The following is an 18,917-nucleotide window of genomic DNA, read 5'->3' on the forward strand; positions in this document are numbered from 1 at the left end:
TATAAGTGAGGAACAAATTGTCTTATGTGGTTTATTCAACAGGAGGTTTTTTTTTCTCACTGCCTAAACTCTTCTCTTTTTGGGGGGTGGGTGGGTGGGGTTCCCACCTTTGAAATGGAAGCAGGCAGTGCAGGAGAGACATCTGCCTCTGTTCTAATGGGTATTACAAATGTTTCAGTAATTCCACTCCACCTCATGCTTCCCTCCCCTTCAGCACACTCCCAAATTACAGCAAAGGAATGAAGCTGGTGCTCTTTGCTTTGCAGAGTGTGAGTATTTTCCCCAGCTGAGAGGAGCGGAAAGATTCCTGACCTGGTCTTGCATCATGGAGGCTCGCAGTCAATCCAGCAGTCAACAAATCTTATGGAAAGATGTGAGTCCATCTCCTTCTTCTTTTTATGAATTATGATTTATTGCACTTAATTGATGGCCTGCACAAACTCTTAAAATAAACTCCATCTCTCATTGTCTTTCTAAATATCATGTCCGATTTCAGCTCACTGTGTGTCAAGGAGAGTGTCATCTCCCTTAAAAATGTATTGCTCATTTAAATCAAGCGCAGGTCTCAGCGCCAGCAGTTTAAAGAAGGTGAGAAAAGAAGTGTGTGATATTTGAGTGTTACCTTGAAGTTGAATATGTCAGAAGAAGTCTCCCTCTTTAAAACAAAAAGAACGTGGCTTGATCTCTCACTGAGCTTTCAGAGTTTTCTGCAGAATATTAAATTTTCCATCTAAGTCCCTTTGACCTTTTGACACCTTGGCTTCCTATCTTTATTTCCAGTCTTATGTGTATTGTCTCATCTGGGCCATTATATTTGCTTCACAGCTACAATATCCTTGCTTCTCAAATATAAGGAGCCAACAAATATACACCAGGAGTTGTCTTTTTTTGTGACTTTATTATTGAGGGAGAATTTTTGGCTTTGGATTTTCTCAATTTGCTTGAAAACAGGTAGAAAACTGGTGACTATATTGAGTGCCACAGAGCTTAATTTTCTTTACTTTTCATGGTAAGTATGAATGAATATGAGTACACACTGAGTCTATGTACAAGTATCTCTTTGAGCAGTTTGCTATTTGCTACACAGTCAAATAGAAATCTGCCTATGTGTACAACTGTTTGCAAAACTTTCAGACTGCAGAATAAAAAAAAGCAAGAAATTTTTATTCAGATTACATTTTTTTAAATGTGGTCATTTTTCAAAACAATATATGAATCATATAAGTGATGCACTTATATGCACTTGTTGGCTGTATAAGTACAAAAACATCCCAATGAGGAAAACAAATCTATTCATTTTCATACGAGGACAATGTCAAGTTTGACAAAGGTTCGAGTAAAGTTCAAGTTAGAGCAAGGTAATGAATGCAAGTCTATGCAAAGTCCCCTGAAGGAATGAAAACACAACTAGTGTGTTTGAGTGTGTAAAAGTTAAGTGTTCCTGCAGATGTGTGTCATGAATGCACTGAAAGAACGGTTATGATGAAGAAGTCACCTGTGGCTTCTTATTTCAGAATAGCTTTCACAGGAATTCAAAAGCTCACAAGAGTGTGGCCCGGTGTGATAAAGCGCTGCCTTTGCTTGTCGGTTGTGTGGGCTACCTCAGTTTTGTTTTTTTGTTTTTTCTTTTGCCAGTTGTTTTCCCCATAAAGTGCTTCTTTTTTGCATGATAACAGCAGGGGGCTCCAGGCTCTCCTCCTCACAAAGCTCAGGAGGAATTGCCTGGCTGATTCTGAACTCCTAAACCTTTAAACACTAGTTGGCAGGCGCTGTGCACTCAGACTGCCTCTGTCTCCATTCCTGCATTTATCAGTCTCTGTCTGTCTGTCTGTCTGTCTGTCTGTCTGTCTGTTTCTCAATCCCACCTTCTTCCTCTGTTTGATATTGAAAGCAGAGGCAGAGAGGTTTGTCCTCCAGAGAAGTTTTCACTGCTTATGCAACCTGACACAGAAAAGCAGCAGATTCCAGCCACCGATTTCCTTTAGTTTTTTTCTTTCTTGTGTGGAATTTCAAGCTCTCTGACTTCTAAGCTCTCACTTTTTTATGGCTACTGTCTCCAATATGTCAAATGAAGCTGCTAATGTATTTAAAGTTACTCTACCAGAAAAAAATCTTTAAAACAGACTCCCCATAAAAGTATCACTTCTGCACAGAGAATAAACCAACACACCAAAACCAGACCATTACCACTCATTTCCTCCCCGCAGTTGCCTAAGTCCATCACACAAAAGTCGATATGTTTTCAAGCGGAATTAGTAGCTCTCAAACTGTTTATGTTTCCTGACTGACGTCATCTTAGGAAACCTGCCGCAAGGGTTTCTGGGATATCAAAGATGGCATCACGGCAGCTCTAGTGAAAATATCAACATTTGAGCGATTCAACCAGAATAAAAAGCCAGACTTTCTCTAAGAAATAATCTTCAAGTCACGAGCATAGTCTTAAATGTTGTTAAACTGACTGTTAATTGTTTTTCCAGTGCGAATCGAGATCTGGTGAGATCAAATGTATAAACGGAATCTTGCTGCAGGAATCTTTGGATGTTTCTGAGACGTCAACAAACCTGAATATCTTTCGGGAAATCTAAATCCTGGAAAGACGTGTTTGTCTGAGTGTAATGAGGAATTTCCTTCAGAAAGGTATTGACAATGTATTAGAGATGTACATCAACAACTAAAACTGGGTCCTAAATTTGTCATTTTTCCCTTGTGGATTCTGGTTGAGGAACTTTCACCTGAAAGTCAATCCATCACCCATTAGAGTGGTAGTCAACCCACCTACAATATGTAGTCGAAAAATAACAAAACTCGCATATGGGATATGACACATTGGACTGTAGCAGCTAATTATTTTAACAGCACACAAGGACCAAAGGTTAAAAAAAAGACAGCCATTATTCAAAAATTATTCCTTTATCCAAGAAAAAGTGCAGTCCAATCTACTGCAGCTTAACTACTGTAACACCCTCAGTCACAATAGAAAACCAAAGCTGCTTTATCATCGTTTTAAAAGACATGAAGATAAGCAACACCAATTTTGCTAATTGAAGTTGGCTCCATCCTTTTTTTTCCCCCTTTTTCTTTTTCTTTCTTTTTTTTTTTTTTTTTTTACATGTCTGCTTTCTGTTGTCCTCCGAGACCTTCAAAAGTGGTCCAGTGTGAATGAGAAGCTTTCATTTTCTCCCTGCTGGAGCTCTGCTGGAACAAAAGCCTGTCTTTATTAATTTGTGGCCTTAAGCTTTGGGAATTGACTACAGTGGGCAGAGTTTTAATTCGAAGGAAAGTTTAATAAATGTAACCTTTGATTGACACGCAGAGAAGTCTGTTCCTCCCTCCGTCTGGCACAGAGACCATTGTATTTTTGTCACCGGATGCTTTCGTCAGTTGATAATTTTTTTTTGTGAAGTGGCCCAAATCAAATGGCATCCCTTTGGGTTTCATACCACATCGATAACAAGAGAAAAGTGTAACATGTTGACGAGAGTTGCAACTTGAACAGAGAAACGCTTCAAATCCTCAGTGAGATGAAAGACAGGCTCATGGGTATTGTTGTATTTTTTTCAATCATTCACCAAGCCAACATAAAAGCCAAAATGCAATTTTAATAGAAGTAATTACAAATGCGTAACCAAAATTCAGCTCATACAAGTCACATGTGAGAGTATAAATGAACAAATTCAGGAAATTAACCATGATAAATTACAAAGGCGGTGGAGGATAAATGTCAAGGTGGTCTAACAATACCTGCTCTTCCTGTTTGTGGGTGATAAGCTGTAATGTTTGGTTAAATCTTTAAATGTACCAATGAGACAAATCAATGCAGCAATTTCTTCTTTACCAGCTAGAAGCTCCCTATAATAAAACCAGGTAGAAACCAATTAATCACACATTATAAATTACAATACTTCACTTACACTGCAATTACACATTAACTCAAAAATATAATGAGTGCAGCAATGACAATTACACAGGCACAGGACTTTTGCACAATTTATGTTATTTCTGAAAAGCATGGCCAGGTTACTTGAGCCCAAGCTGTGTATTTAATGTAGATCACAGATGTAAGAGGGCTGAAATAAACAACAGTCTTCCCTTTGTGTTTATTCACTTCAAGTACCTATTGCAGGTAGCCCTCAGGTTTATCACTTGAAATCACAAAAAAGAAGAAATTGAAGCATTTTATTTCATTTATCAAACTAGTATGGGACCTGTTATACACATAATTCTGTCTCAATTATAGAAAAAAAGGGGTGCAAAAATATGTGCAACCGACAACCCAACGAAACCTGAGATTAGTGAGTTTAATCCTATGATTATTTTCTGTGATTATTAAGTTATCGGGGGGCAATAACCCACGTCTACTACACATGAATTATCGATATAGCCTCAGACTTACTTTTTTGTCCCAGGGAAAGTTCTGATGTAACATGGCTCAGTTATTTTACCCCAATATAATGTTTTTTTTCCCATTAAAATGATCCAAGTGTATTTAGTCTGTGAAAGCTGATGAAACAACCAATCCAGCTTAATTGTAAATGGTAAGATGTAGTTCAAAGTGCTTCACAAACAAACACTGAAAGAACCTAATGCTTAGGTTAACATATATATGTGGTTTAGTTTGGCTGTGCACAACTAGACGGATCCATATATCGGCCCTGAGATTGTGTGTGTGCATGCACATGTCTGAGTGTGCAGGCTAATGTGTGTTTTTTTTAAGCCTGATTAAAAAAAACACTCAAAAAATAACAACATCACAAGTTTAGCCCCCTACCATAGACGCATGAAAACCTAATCAAGTATTTGGTGAATAAGTAATCAGAGAGTAAATGTGTCTATTTCTGCTACATGAATAAAAAGATCTGATTGGTTGCAGAAATGTGAGTAATTATTCTATTTTTGGAGCGTAAAGACTTGCACTCAATTCATCCACATTTTGCAGGGTACTACAACACCAACAGTTGTTTTTTTTCTGGAGGCACACTTTATTTCTTTTGGATGGAACTGGGCTAGTCTTTGACACTTGGGCAAAACTAACAGAACTGAAGTGGTACAAGTCCATTTTTCCCTGAATAGAAATTATTTATATTGTTCAACTCAAAACAAATCTGTGTCTTGAAATGTGAAATTACTCTTCTAAATGAGAGTTTAATGCTTGGTTGGGTTATCGCTGAGGTATTTGGGCAAAGCCTCTAAATACTTTTAAAAGCTTTATTTCCTGTTTGCAGATGGAGGCTGGAAAAGCAAAGAAGGCCAAGAATCACAGCTACCAGCGAATGGCTCTGGTCCTGGCTTTGGTCTTCCTGGTCTTGGCTCTCTGTGTCTTTAGCCTGAGATATCTGTGGGGCCCTGGTCTGGGGAAGGTAAGACTGAATATTACCCCAGTGTGTTCCACTCATCAGGTTTATTGCCATCATCTGTGGTAAATGTGCTCTTCATGAAAGACAGATGAAAGACACCCTCAGTTTCCACATCTGCAAATCATACAGGTCACATCAAAGTAGGAAAAAAAAGAAGGAAAAAAATTTGGAAAAAGGAAAATGAATGGCCGCACAAAGAGCCAAAGGCAGTCTGCAGTCTGCATTGTATTCCACTAGATTAAAAGATGTGTGGGCTATGGGGAAGACAGCTGTGTTTTGCTGCTCTCATGATTTGGCTGTCAGATCTGTAATTCTATGAGTTCTTGGCTCAGACATTTTTTGACGGTTTCAAATGTTGGCCTGTTGCATGCATCTACTTTCTGCTCAGATTGTAAACATCTTCTCACAATGACGGCCCCTGATAACTCAACAGTGACCCTAATTGCTGCTGACCAGAGCAGCGACAGCAGGACCGAAACCTCTCAGCAATGTAATTGGGATAAACTCTTGTTCTGGCAATTCATCTTGTGAAATCCAATTCAATCACACTTGATGGAGAACGTTTTCACTCTTTTCCTTTTCCCTGTTTTTCGCTAGGGCCCAAAAGAGCTAATTTACTCAAGCTGGAGGAGGAAATGCATCAATAATTTCACGTCCAGAAATGTGATGCTGTCCATACATTCTAAGCTGGAGATGAGAGAAAATGATTAAAATGAAATGATGGTTGAATATGAACACATACATTCAAGAACAGAATACACAAGCCTGCTTTCTGTGTGCTGAAAGTGTTACAAGGTGAAACAGAGCGAAGTGACGGAGCACTCATTGGTGCCTTCTCTTATTCCTACATCTTTTTAATAGTTAAAAATATTGCCTCAGAACACCTACTGCAGCTATTCTTCTATTTGTACTTCCACTGACGTACAAATTTCAATTGCCGACAGTCTCTTCTCAGCTCGGGTTAACCAACGTTCATCTGCACTTCCTGTATAGGCGGCATTGTCCATGTTCTCCTTTCAACACAGATACGAATCACCTCTGAGCCATCTCCTTTGTCCTTGTTAAATATTTCATGCCGGAGGTAGAGCAGTCATTATTTCCACTTTAATAAGCTGTGATCATTCTCACGTGGCACAAAATGTGTTGATGGCAGAGGTTGCCCAGGCGATGAATATCAAACCTGTGAACCCTGGGTTTTGCTTTAATGGGGTCTTGAGGGGGAGGCTCATTGTCTGGACTCCACATCAGGGAGTGAAAAAGGAGCCACTTCAAAAGAGAATCAACTGCCCGTCAGCTGACGAAGAAGCTTCCGCAGACACAGGAAAACAGGCATGTTTCCACAGTGGGAATGTAAATACTACAGAAATTACTTCTATTTTCGAGCATGTTGAGAAGGATTGATGGATGGATTTCCTTGCGTAAATGTGGCAGCCAGCTCCTTGTTTAGTAAAAAGGTGTGAGGCGCTGCACAGCAGGACACTTTGACTCTCCGAGCAGCATCTGGCAGCCACATATATAGACTGGGCTGCCGAGCACAGCTTCTGAAGCCAAGGGGAGGGGACCTCATCTATTTTGGGATGTTTCTGGGTGGGGTAGTTGTTTTTTACATGAGCACAATAAGCACTTGTGGAGTGTAATTCAGCATTGGAGCCTCAGGGAAGATCCCTAGTGATTGCTTTGATACGAATAAAATGCACCAGTTGTTTAAACTAGAGGAAGACTCACCAAATATATTAACCCTCTTTGATTTAGTGTGAATATGTAGTGAAAACCGCTGTGTCTCATGCATATATATCCTCACAACCATCAACTGGAGTTTAGTTGCAAATGATTCATGGAGCTGAACTAAATTCCTCCTCCTTCGATCCAGTTACGATCTATTTCAGTGCAAATCAATAATAAATTCAGCAAAAAGCCAAATGCCAACCACTTCAGATTTTTTTACTCACAAGTGACTCATACCCGACCTGTTTTGTGGCCGTGTGGAATCTCCAATTCCAATTTTCTCACACCAGACCCAGGCCTCAGTCATATTTGGCACCAATTTGGATATTTTTCTACATGCGACTGCTTCGTCACTGACGTGTGACTGACGTCACGGATCAGCGCTGGAGAAAGCGGCTCCGCCAAAATGTTAAAAGCTGTTAAAAGCCGTGCTCTCTTTTCCCCTTGTTCCGCTTCTTTCACTCCTCATGTTGTCTAGATTTTGTCGGCTTGTATTTAACAAAGACTTGAAAATGAATCTACACAGGCTGATGAGCATTGCCAGATATGCCGGTTATCCCCCAATTGGGGAGCCAAATTCTCTTACCTTTTAACCTTATTTATTTAGTGTATTTGTGTGTTGATGGCATGTTCTTTATTACACATATAATAGTTTTACGTTTTAACATGATTTCCGCACAGGCTGAGATTTGAGCTGGTTTTTATTGAGTGTTATTGGTGTGTTGGTTTTATGTTGTTTGGGCTGAAAACAGTGAGTCACATCTGGCAACCCTGGTGCTGACCACCGTGCCATGCGTAAATAGCATGCTCGGCATGACTTTGCGGCGTCTTCTGCGCTCTGATTGAGGTCATGTTTGAAATGTAATGTAAACAATCATGCAAAAAAACTAAACAGATATCAGCAAAAAATCTGAAAAGACTTTTCAGACTCAACACTAAACACCATAACCCGATATACAGGAGAGGATTCAGTAAAATATTACTTACTGCCCACTTTGAAACAACTTTTCCAGTTTATTCATAATCCATCAGAAAATCAAGCAAATGCACAAATCACTGGGAAATAGAATCTTTAAGAAATACCTGAAAGTCCAGGACATGTTTAAAAAGTCAGAAAAGTCAAAGCTGACTTTATTGGTACCCGGAGGTAGATTTTAGTGCAGCAGGAGAGGGTATCTGGCAGTACATACAGATACATTAAAAGCGCAGGACAGTAAAAAACAGTAAGGACACAGACATAGACTGGCACTTACAGGCTCACTGACACGTTAAAAAGTTAGATAGATGGATAGATAGATAGATGGATGGATGGATGGATGGATGGATGGATGGATGGATGGATGGATGGATGGATGGATGGATGGATGGATGGATAGATAGATAGATAGATAGATAGATAGATAGATAGATAGATAGATAGATAGATAGATAGATAGATAGATAGATAGATAGATAGATAGATAGAACCAGTAAAACAAAGCTGCACCTGTAGCGACTCCTCTTAAGTTTTAGGACTTTGAATCTGGAGCTGGAACTCTCTGGCCAGGGGATGGGATTCATCTCCAGAAATGGAGCTGGCCAGTCGCTGCAGCAGTCGCTGCAGCAGTCGCTGCAGCAGTCGCTGCAGCAGTCGCTGCAGCAGTCGCTGCAGCAGTCGCTGCAGCAGTCGCTGCAGCAGTCGCTGCAGCAGTCTGCTGTACAGCGACTGTAAGCTCAGCTGTGACTCCTCAATCAGCCGACTTGCCCATTTTATTAAGTGACTGAGAGAGTTCCTCTTTTTTCAGTGAAGGTTTCCAAACCAAGCAACCAATGAAAAAGATAAAACGGATTCAATAAAAGCATGATAAAAAGTGTCATCAGGGTTTTGTCTACAGACAAACAGACACTGGTGTCTCTTCTTATTTGCTTCCTCACAGTTTTCTTGAAGTTTAACTTCGAGTCAATGATAGTCCCCAGATATTTATATAACTGCACGTACTTCATAGTTTGTCCCTTGGTGATAGTGGGTTCAGGTGTATTTGTGTTTTTCCTGAAGTCAATGGCCATGTCATTGATCTTGGATATGTTGAGCTGTAGGTGTGCGTCCTCGCACCACTTGACAAAGTTGTCAAGGGCAGGGCCGTGACTCTTTTCATTTGCCTCACAATCACAGAGTTATCGGCACATTTTAAAATGAATCGGTCTTTAAAAGTGCTCTGACACATATTAGCGTAAAGAGCAAATAACAATGGTGAGAGCACACGCCCTTGTGGGGAGTCTGAGGAGGAGCACACTTTATCAGAAAATGATAAAGTATGATAAAATTTTGTCTCTTTAACAATTAATACTCGACATCTATAATTGAAGCTTGACAAATCTATTTTTATAATCACACATGTTCCTGTGTGGACTGTTATCAAATCTGAGTAATATGTTCAATCTAATGACTAAGAATGTGGCTTCAATTCACTTCAGAATTCAATTTGTACGCATTTACCATTACAATGTTATGTTCACTATGTACCTGATAAACACACTAAAGATCTTCAAGCAAAGTGGTGAGCTTGCTTAACTCTTCATAGATCAGCCCTTGAAATACCTTTAAATTAAGTATTTTCGACCTGTATTATTTTAGCTTTAGAACATTTTAAAGCCAGAATAAATAAACACAAACATGCCATTTGAATAGAATCCAACTGTTCAAAAAGTGTGAAATTGTGCAAAATGACATGATATTTCACAAGGTACAACAATTCTAAATTGAATAAAATGTTTGTTGGGTGTTTTATCATCCTGAACACTGTGCGGTTAAAATCTTTTTTATTATTATTTAACAAATAATTACAATAATTCAGGCGCTTACCAAAAAGAAAGTACAACTATTTGACTTGCTAATGATCAGAAACTCATTGTGAAGGCGCATGGGCGAGGAGCCGTGTGCAGAGGCAGATGCTGAAGTATTAGGTGAGCTTTAATGGTGGCATGAAATCCAGGACAAACAGAAACCAAAGTCAAACACACCAGTGGGATCCAAAACTAAAGGTGCAACAGACGGATGACACAGGGACAACAACAAGATCTAGAATGAATAAAACTGTAGGTGAACAAAAGTAAGCTGAACAGTGACATCAGCAAACCGTCAGGGTGCGGACCCAAACAGATTGCCAGGTCCAAAACTCTGGGACGCTGGGAGAAGAGAAGGACAAAGCCATGAAAACAATGCTGGCAGACCAACAACGAAGCAGGGACAGGCGGAGTTCCTAAATATACACCTGGATGAAGGGTTTGATGAAACACAGGTGAAGACACAAGACTCGGGCCATGTTTGCACATAGCTATTAGATACTTACAAAAACGGGTATTACCCCTTATACATTTTCAAAATTAAGGCCACGTTTACACATACTCGGGTATTTAAAAAAAACTGTGATATTTCTGAAGATTTGGAGGTGGAGATTTACATCACAATTGTGACGTGTTTTTTCCAGGATTCTACCCAAGCTTCATGCTTCTCGTTACACTGCCCCCTACAGGTTTGGCTGCTTATAGTAGCTATGAACCAGGTGTATATGTGGGTCTGTGTCAATGAAGATTTTTTTTTTGTAAAGGTAGATCGGATAAATATCCATTTTTGTAAGAATCTGGGTACGTGTAAACGTGACCTAACATTGTTCACACCAGATTGTATAAAAAAAAAAATAAAAATACATTTACACAAACCTACATAAAAACCGGGATAAGCTCATGCCAAACCTATCGGCCGCAGTTTAACGAGAAGCATGAAGCTATGCTAGCCAATCCTGAATCCTGGACAAAAAATACACAACAACAACAGTGAATGGCACAAATTACTTCCTGTTCCATCGGCGAGAGCTTTTTTTTTTTGACCGATTGAGAAGTGGAGCCCTTCCTAAATGTGACGTTTGTTTCAAAAACCAGTAACATAAAAGAAAATATTGAGTGGGAATCATGTTAATCGTGTTTTTAGAACAGTAACTGTAAACACAAGTCGCACACATATGATGCTGATGATGCTTCCACTGCATAATGTCTTGCTGTCCACATGACAAAGCCATTTCATGTAACCACATCATTTTTGGCCCATCATCCACGCGGTGTGGTGTTTTAGCAGCCTGAAAACTGTGTTGTTTTGAAAACGGGTTCCAGATTGGAGAAATTTGAAAACGCTCAATTTTGACGTGTGAATGGGTATTTGCTGAAAACGATGATGTCATCACCCCACCTTTTGACCCAATAACCCCGTGACCCTCTCCACGACGTCACTTAACAACAACAACAATGGCGGACGACATGCTCCAGGTCCAACTGCAGAAGCTACTGATGCTATTTGGTTTAATACGGCGAAATGTTGGATTTCTCGATTACAAGGATTTCTGTGCTCCATGTCTTCTTTTCCGTTTTTGGTGTATTTCTGTGTCAGCTCCACCTATAAGCCTGGCATATGTACTACATTGTTTTTACAGTTTTTTTGGGGGTGCCACTTGGACGGGAAACTTTGTAAGAGCAACAGCAAGAAAAAAGATAATTTTGGCTCTTGTGAACAGGGTCTCCGTGTCCCCTTGTCTACATGAAAACAGAAAGACTGAGGCTTTCCATATTTCCACTTGGCCGGAGTTTTCAGATACAATCATTTTTCGGTGACAGGGCCTTAAACGATGAGGAGGCAGAAAGAGCTGTAAAAGCAGACACGGACTAGAACAAAGACATTAGTATGAATTCCTAAACCCTGTGACAACAATACCTTGATTACATAATACACTATGAGCAAGGTTTGAAATAAAAACGTGGACCAGAAACAAGGAATAAAACATCATAAAACAAAACCAGCATGAGAGGGAAAAAAACTGTGAAAACAAACCACGAAGAAAGAACACGACATTTAAAGTCATCCCACGATAAATGCCAGCGTTGCTCCATGCCTGGCTTACGGCTAATGAACAACTAACTTCACACAACTTTTAAGATGCAGTGCACTGTTGTGTCAGAGAATGCAATCAATGCAAACTCATGCTCGGCCATCATGGCGACAATGCAGACTCAGTGCAAAACACATCAAGTGCCACTCGCCAGCAGGACAATGATTTAAAGCTGTGCAGCGAAGGAACAAGCTGGTAGAGAAAACCCCTGGTGTGTCATCTCTTTCTGTCTGAAATCTCTTCTCATCATTCCCTCAAGCTGTTTTGATGGATTCTCAATGAGAGAGGTGCAAACTAGATGTTAGAAATGCAACTTTTTCACACTTAAAGTCTTCATCAAAAGAGAAAGTGTTCTCACCTACCTGTGAGGGCGATGTTCAACTGTAACTTTTTTTTTTTTGTAATGTTATTCATTACAGTGGATACTCAACTCCCTGTTGGACATTTTCACCTGAACAATACAAAATAAAACGGACAAATTTGAGAATCTACAGCTTTGAAGATAACAAGCAAACGAAACCCTAATGCTGGCTCCGATCTTTTTTCTTAAAAGCATTGATTACAAAATTGTGTTCAGCTCCTAAAAGTGTTTGCACACCCTCGCATCACCACACGTACACTGTGTGTCTGCTGAAACTTGTTTCATGCTTCGTCAATAGTTTAACTAATGTAATTTCATTACAAATACTGAAAGCTACTGAAGCGAACACACACACACACACACACACACATTACGCTCCACATATTACTACACAGCGCGTTGACCTCAGCATTGCAATTAGAAGTCACAACCACAGCACAACTACAGTCAAAAACACTTTGCTTTCACAGCTCGCCAAAGTAACATGACCCCCTGCACCCAGGCTTTGTATAAATAACCACAGAAAGGTAATTTGCTCTGTGCATTGTATTTCAATATGACATGATACTCACTTGGGAAGTTCTTTTAATTACCTGCAAACATATGTTGCTACAGAGGCCTGGGGAAGATGCTTTAACGTCTCATACACTTTGTGTGTGTGTGTGTGTGTGTGTGTGTATGTGTGTGTGTGTGTGTGTGTGTGTGTGTGTGTGTGTGTGTGTGTGTGTGTGTGTGTGTGTGTGTGTGTGTGTGTGTGTGTGTGTGTGTGTGAGAGAGAGAGAGAGAGAGATGGGGTGTGGTTGTGCTTGCACACATGTGATTGTTTATGCATCAGTGTGCATTGTGTGTTTTGGAGTGTAGATTAGATGTCTTGGCTTACGGCAAATTTTCTGTTTACTGTGTGCTCATTATTGTTCTGGGCCACAAGCCTCACTGGGGGATTTTGCCTCCTTGTAAATTAATCCTCTATTATTACCGGTTTACGTCGGCAGGTCCGTAAAAATGAAAACTGGCTTGTGAATCAGAAAAAAAATTGCTTTGAGGAAATAATTCTTAAACAATTCTCCTCAGGAAAAAAAAAGAAAATTAATTTAAATGTTTAAGTTGCCTATATGTCTATATGTTGTCTGCAGCTTCCAAAGCAGTACATTTCCATTACATTATATATGTTCGGTGCTATTCTTAATTCACTTTTTCTAGGATTATCTGCAGACCAGCAGCCAGGCACAGAGTAATTGTGAACCGAGACACTGTAAACCAGGTTTTTTTTTAACCCTCTTCTTCTTTTTTTTTTTTTTTTTGAAGAGCCTTGAATAGCTCACAGCTGCCTGAGAAATACATGAATGTCAAACCTGTGGAAAGTGCTCCATTATTCAAGCTGAAATTGCATTGCTCACCTTGATGCTTTTCCCTCTCTGGTCCCAAGGTAGCTGCTGAGTTGTCGCTCCTGATGGCCTCTTAAAGGCCTCCCTGTCAGGACCGGCTTCTTTAATGAAGCCTGCTGCGCCTGCTGCCTTTCCACTGGTCACAAGTGTATGGCTTTTCAAGGCTGGTCCTCTCTTTGTTTATTTATTGCTCATAGGCTGTGCATACCCAGTAGTCTCCTCTGTGTCCAGATGTCAACATGCAACAGTGAGGTGGGGGGGGACAAGATTTGATCATGATATGATTTTATCTTTCTGACATGCAGACAGTTTTTTTCATTTTTCCATTTTATCAACGAATAAAGCAACACAATGCAAGCTTCTCCTGACACGCAGCAGTGGAGGGAGTTTGTTTACACAGTCTGGTGTGAAGAAATTATTATTCTGGGGACGCAACGGGGCTTTTCAAACAGCTGGTTTTGCGGGACCTTTTGGGAGGCCTGCCCCTCAGCCTGTAATCTTTTCTGATTTTACTTGTCAGGCTCATCCATTCATTAGCAGGCCAGTGTCCACCCGTAGTTCTCCCAGGCTGTTAAATATGGCCGCCATGGGGTCTTTTCTAAGATGATGCATTTTGCCATCCAGTCAGCGGAGCAGTGAGAAGGTGGAGGGACTGCAGACCAGGAAAAACAAAAGAGAGTTGTTTTAAATTGTTGCCAGTGAAGCAGTTGCCTGAGGTGGGGAGGCTTCATGGTGGCACGTTGTCTACTTGTGGGCTGGTGACTGCAACAAAGAGTGACAGTACAGCAAAGGGACTTATTTATTGTTCCGTACAGCATTGCAGCGTGTTTGTGACTTCATTTTTGGAGGCCCAAATAACACCGGTTAAATAAAGGATCGGCATCTTAATTGCTCGTACTCGCGTTTTGTGAGAGCCAGCAGCTCGTGTGCAGTGGGTTGCATGTACACTGTGGCGGGCAAACTGACATGAAAGCAGGCTTTTTTCCCCCACTCTCTTTCTCCCTCCTCCTTGTCTCACTAGTGTGACTGCCAAGTAGACTCTCTGCTCTGTTGTACAATTTAGAACGTGATTGAGCTTTCACATCCACTTTCACTCTCCCAGTGAGTCTGCACCGCTTATAGCCTCTACAAGCCTCCACAGCCACAACGCTGAGACAGAGAAGGGAAGAGCCAACTGCTAATGCTCCGCTCATCTGTCCTTTCTCAAAATATTTGAGACTGCAGATCAGAAATGATGCCACTATGTCGTTACATACACTGATGAATCGTGATTTTAGGAATTCGCTCCTCTTAAAAGTGTTGGCCTGCTCTGCTGTATATCTGTCAGCAATTAAAAGGTCGCATTGACTTTTTGTGAGTTTGGCCCATTAGTCACTGTGCTCAATATGTGAGGAAAAGATGCAGCATCGAAATCATCCCTGCAGGTCTCTGTCTGGGGCCACATCTTTAAATAACCTCAGCTGATTAGCCTTTTTTAAATGAGAGTAAATGAGAACTTGTGGTAGATCTAACAGTTGGTATATTTGCTCATTTTAATGGCATGCACTCATCAGCCTTGTAGACTGGCAAAATAAATGTGTGAACTCAGCAAATGTAAACCACTTTTCAAAGGAAGATCCTTCATCTCGTGAAAGTTTATATGTTGACACAGTAAATAAGTAAAGTAAAAGAGGTAGCTCAGATTTTGGAGCTGTAATGAACCCCATTAATGGTGACATGCTGCAGACATTAAGGAGCCATACATCACAAAATGAAAAATAATATTACAAGTTGGGATGCACCAATACCGATACCAGTATCGGGTATCGGTTCGATACCGGGCATGAGTACTTGTACTCGTACCATAAGATTACCACTGATACCACGAAACCGATACCACTTTACGGCAGCAGCGGTTTACGGCACTTCACTGCAACGTTCAGGCGGCCAGTGAGGAGTGCACAGCTTGCTCAAAGCTGTTCCACCAAGCGCACCCCCACCCACACCCCCACCCCCACCCCCACCCCCACCCCGAGCGGTGCGCCACTCCTAAATGAATGTAGAGGAAACACTGCGGTTTCTGACAAAGTTTTATTGAAAGCACTTTTGTTAAATGTTAGTCCTCAGCTTCAGGGTGAACTCCCTCGCCTCACAGCCGGTGGAAAGCAGGATCGGGACTCCGTTTCTGAGATGAACACTTGTTGCATTTATAGGCCAGTGACTTTTATGTACAGCTTCTTGCTAGATCTGCTCAGCATATGCACACTCTCTCCCTCATGCACACTGGTCAAGCGAGCAGTGCGCCTGTTGAAGGGGTCACACACCCACACACACACACACACACACACACACATTCTGATAACAAAAGTTTTATCGAAATGTTTTCTTACAGTATATGTGGCAGCAGTGGCGCCACCAGCTGGAATCCTGTACGCACTGTGGGTACAGGATCACACAAAGGTGTGAAAAAAATAAATATCTTAAAGGGTTGTTTGTTTTTGTCTCTGTCTGGTGTGCCGTCACCATAACGGGCTGGGCTGCTTTCATCTGTGCTGCTTTCCATCATGTGCAAAGAACGATCTTCTTTGTACACATGAAGGCACCCCCCCAAATATATATATATATATATATATATATATATATATATAAACACACTTTGGTTTAATGCAGGTTGTACTTACAACTCTGACAGTTCAATTCTTTCTCCTCCAAAGAGGATTTTTTTATTTATTTTTTTTAAATCAAAGTCAGCATCAGGATGCGTCGCTCAAGTTGAGGTAAACAAATTAGTTTCAGCTCAGGACCGCAAATGAAAACAAACTTAACACTATAAGTATTTTCGTGTTTTCTGCAGTCAAAGACAAGCTGCACTCGCATATGAATGTGAATCACGTTAACAGAACATGTCGTGCAAATTAAACAAGAACTCCTTCATTTGTCAATACGATGTGGAAAGAAACACTGCTGACTAATAAATCTACTTCATGATGTGAAAACAATATAGTAAAAATTTGTAGGCTTAGAACAAAAATAACTGGGTTTGATTTAAGTAATGATAGTTTGGGCAAATATATACTTCAGAAAGACTGAGCTTTAGTTACGACTTATAGTCATACTTTTTATTAATCAACAACTTGGTTTAACCAAGAAATCCCTTTCAGATCATAAAGTCTGGCCAAACTAACAGCTATTACAAAAAACAGAACATTTATAATATTAGGAAACAGTGTGGTTGAAGCTGGAGAATGTGGTTTAAAATACTCAAAATATAGACAAGGAACTTGAGGTTGAGAGTTGGATTTCTTAAAATTCTCTACTAAGTGGAAAAAGCTGTTGGGATGCTCATTCACAAAAGTATCACTGCTCTTCTGCTAGTTGGTTTTCAATAAGTTAGTTTTCAGTAAAATCCAGTATGTTTTTATGCATACTGCTGTTATACTTATTGGCATAAAAGCCTGTTTCAATGACACTTTTTATTGTGATTGCTTTTCATTGCTGAAAAGTCGGATGTTTTGTTTACACATCCCACCACCAAAACTTCCTTCCTGTGCAAACGTTCTAATAACATGACCTTGACCTCCATGGAGGATTACCGGGGTCCCACAGCCAAGCTCAACAAAGTGCAGAGCTTTCACACCAATGCAACTGATATCGTAGCATGAGAAATTTTAAAGGAAAGAAGATCTCAACTGAATTATAAAATAATTGTGCTCTTTCTTTCTTCTTCTTTTTATTAATTTAAACCAGTTGCATTTTTATGTCAAACATTGTCTGCATTGCAAATGACAATAATAACAAGCTCCAAATAACGCAGTTTGTCAGCAGGACAAGCGAAGCTGTCTGCCTTAGTGATGTTTTATTCAGCTGGTAATTCTTTAAGTGAGAGCTGGTAATTGAATTTATGCAGCTTCACCATTTCATGCATCAATTCAACGAAACTCCTGTTCAATAACACCACAGTATCCTCTCCGATATGAAGTCCTACTATTTGCAGTAGCACCACACACTAAAGTTGTCATAGAAAGTCTTAGGATGCTTGTTGCGGGGGGGTTATGTGCTGTCACTGGCTCGCTCCACCAAGGCTGCACTTTGAAGGCAAATTCATATTTATAATTCATAATGAGTGCAATACTGTCCACTCAGCTGCTCCATTTTACATTAGTCACCACAGTTACTATTATAGATTTTATAGGTTTTAATACTTTTCCTTATGGAACAGGGGATTTGAAACCAGGTCATCCACATTCAAAAATTCTAAATGTGCACCACCAGAGTAGATCATTCATAATCATTGCAATAAACTAGTGCAGTCTTTTCAATAAAATTACATTCATTTACCTATCATCCATACTGACTTTGTCCAACTTGACGTTGTTGAGTAGAACTGCAGCCAGCCCCAGCTGACTATAAGTGAAGGCAGGCTGCACCACGAACAGGGCAAACACAGAGACAACACCTTTTAGAAACTGCCGAGTCGGTCATTAATTTAGACTGTGTGAGGAACCTGGAGTGGACCTATATAGAGAAAACCCAAAGTTGTTTTTAACTCTTTGCAATTTCACTTTACTCATGATTTTACTTGAGTACAATGTTCTAGTACTGTGTTCATATACTACCCACAGAAAGTTTCAGCCAGAACAACTATCTTTAAATTTTGAAATAATTGCTGCTTTGCATTGCTTTAATGTTGTCGTCATAAATATTATCAGTGGCACCTGCACTTTTCCAGCCCTGACAAGTCAGAAAATATCTGGTTTGAAAACAGATGTATGAATTCAATTTACATTGGAGGGAAAGAGAAAAAAAGAGTGGTCTGATGTTGGTGAGGATATTCACAGATTTATTCATAAACCAAAATGACATGTAAAGTATGAGATGAGCAGATCTTTGACAGTGGAGAGAAGAAAAAAAAATCCTGTTGAAGCTCATTAAGCAAGCATGTCAGTCAAATCCAGGGGATGAAGAAGCCTTTTTCTTGAATTCACTGTCAGTATACAGTCAGTGTACTATCCTTTGTGTCTAAAAACTCTGGCAGTTTGGGGAAAGTTTAACATGCATTTTTCATTTGTACAATGGAAAATAATGAGAAAACAATGCATGAAAGGAAACAGTTCGTGATCTTGAAATACCATTTTAACAAATTCAGTGTTGCCATTTTTGTTACTGCTCTGTATTCTTTCTGGAAGAAAAAAGAAAG

General features: G+C 40.1%; 1 protein-coding gene across 2 annotated transcripts in view; it reads left to right on the plus strand.

The window, feature by feature from the left end:
- Positions 1-252: 252 nt before the first annotated feature.
- Positions 253-18,917, plus strand: part of tnmd (tenomodulin) — an 81,239-nt gene continuing 62,574 nt past the window's right edge. For both annotated transcript variants that reach the window (XM_080466098.1, XM_080466099.1), the window contains exons 1-2: positions 253-373; positions 5,223-5,357. In XM_080466098.1, the coding sequence (XP_080322224.1) occupies positions 326-373; positions 5,223-5,357 (183 nt within the window). In that variant the 5' untranslated portion in view covers positions 253-325. The remainder of the gene's footprint in view (positions 374-5,222; positions 5,358-18,917) is intronic.

Source organism: Lipophrys pholis (genome assembly GCF_963383615.2).
Source record: "Lipophrys pholis genome assembly, chromosome: 6".
Classification (NCBI taxonomy): Eukaryota; Metazoa; Chordata; class Actinopteri; order Blenniiformes; family Blenniidae; genus Lipophrys; species Lipophrys pholis.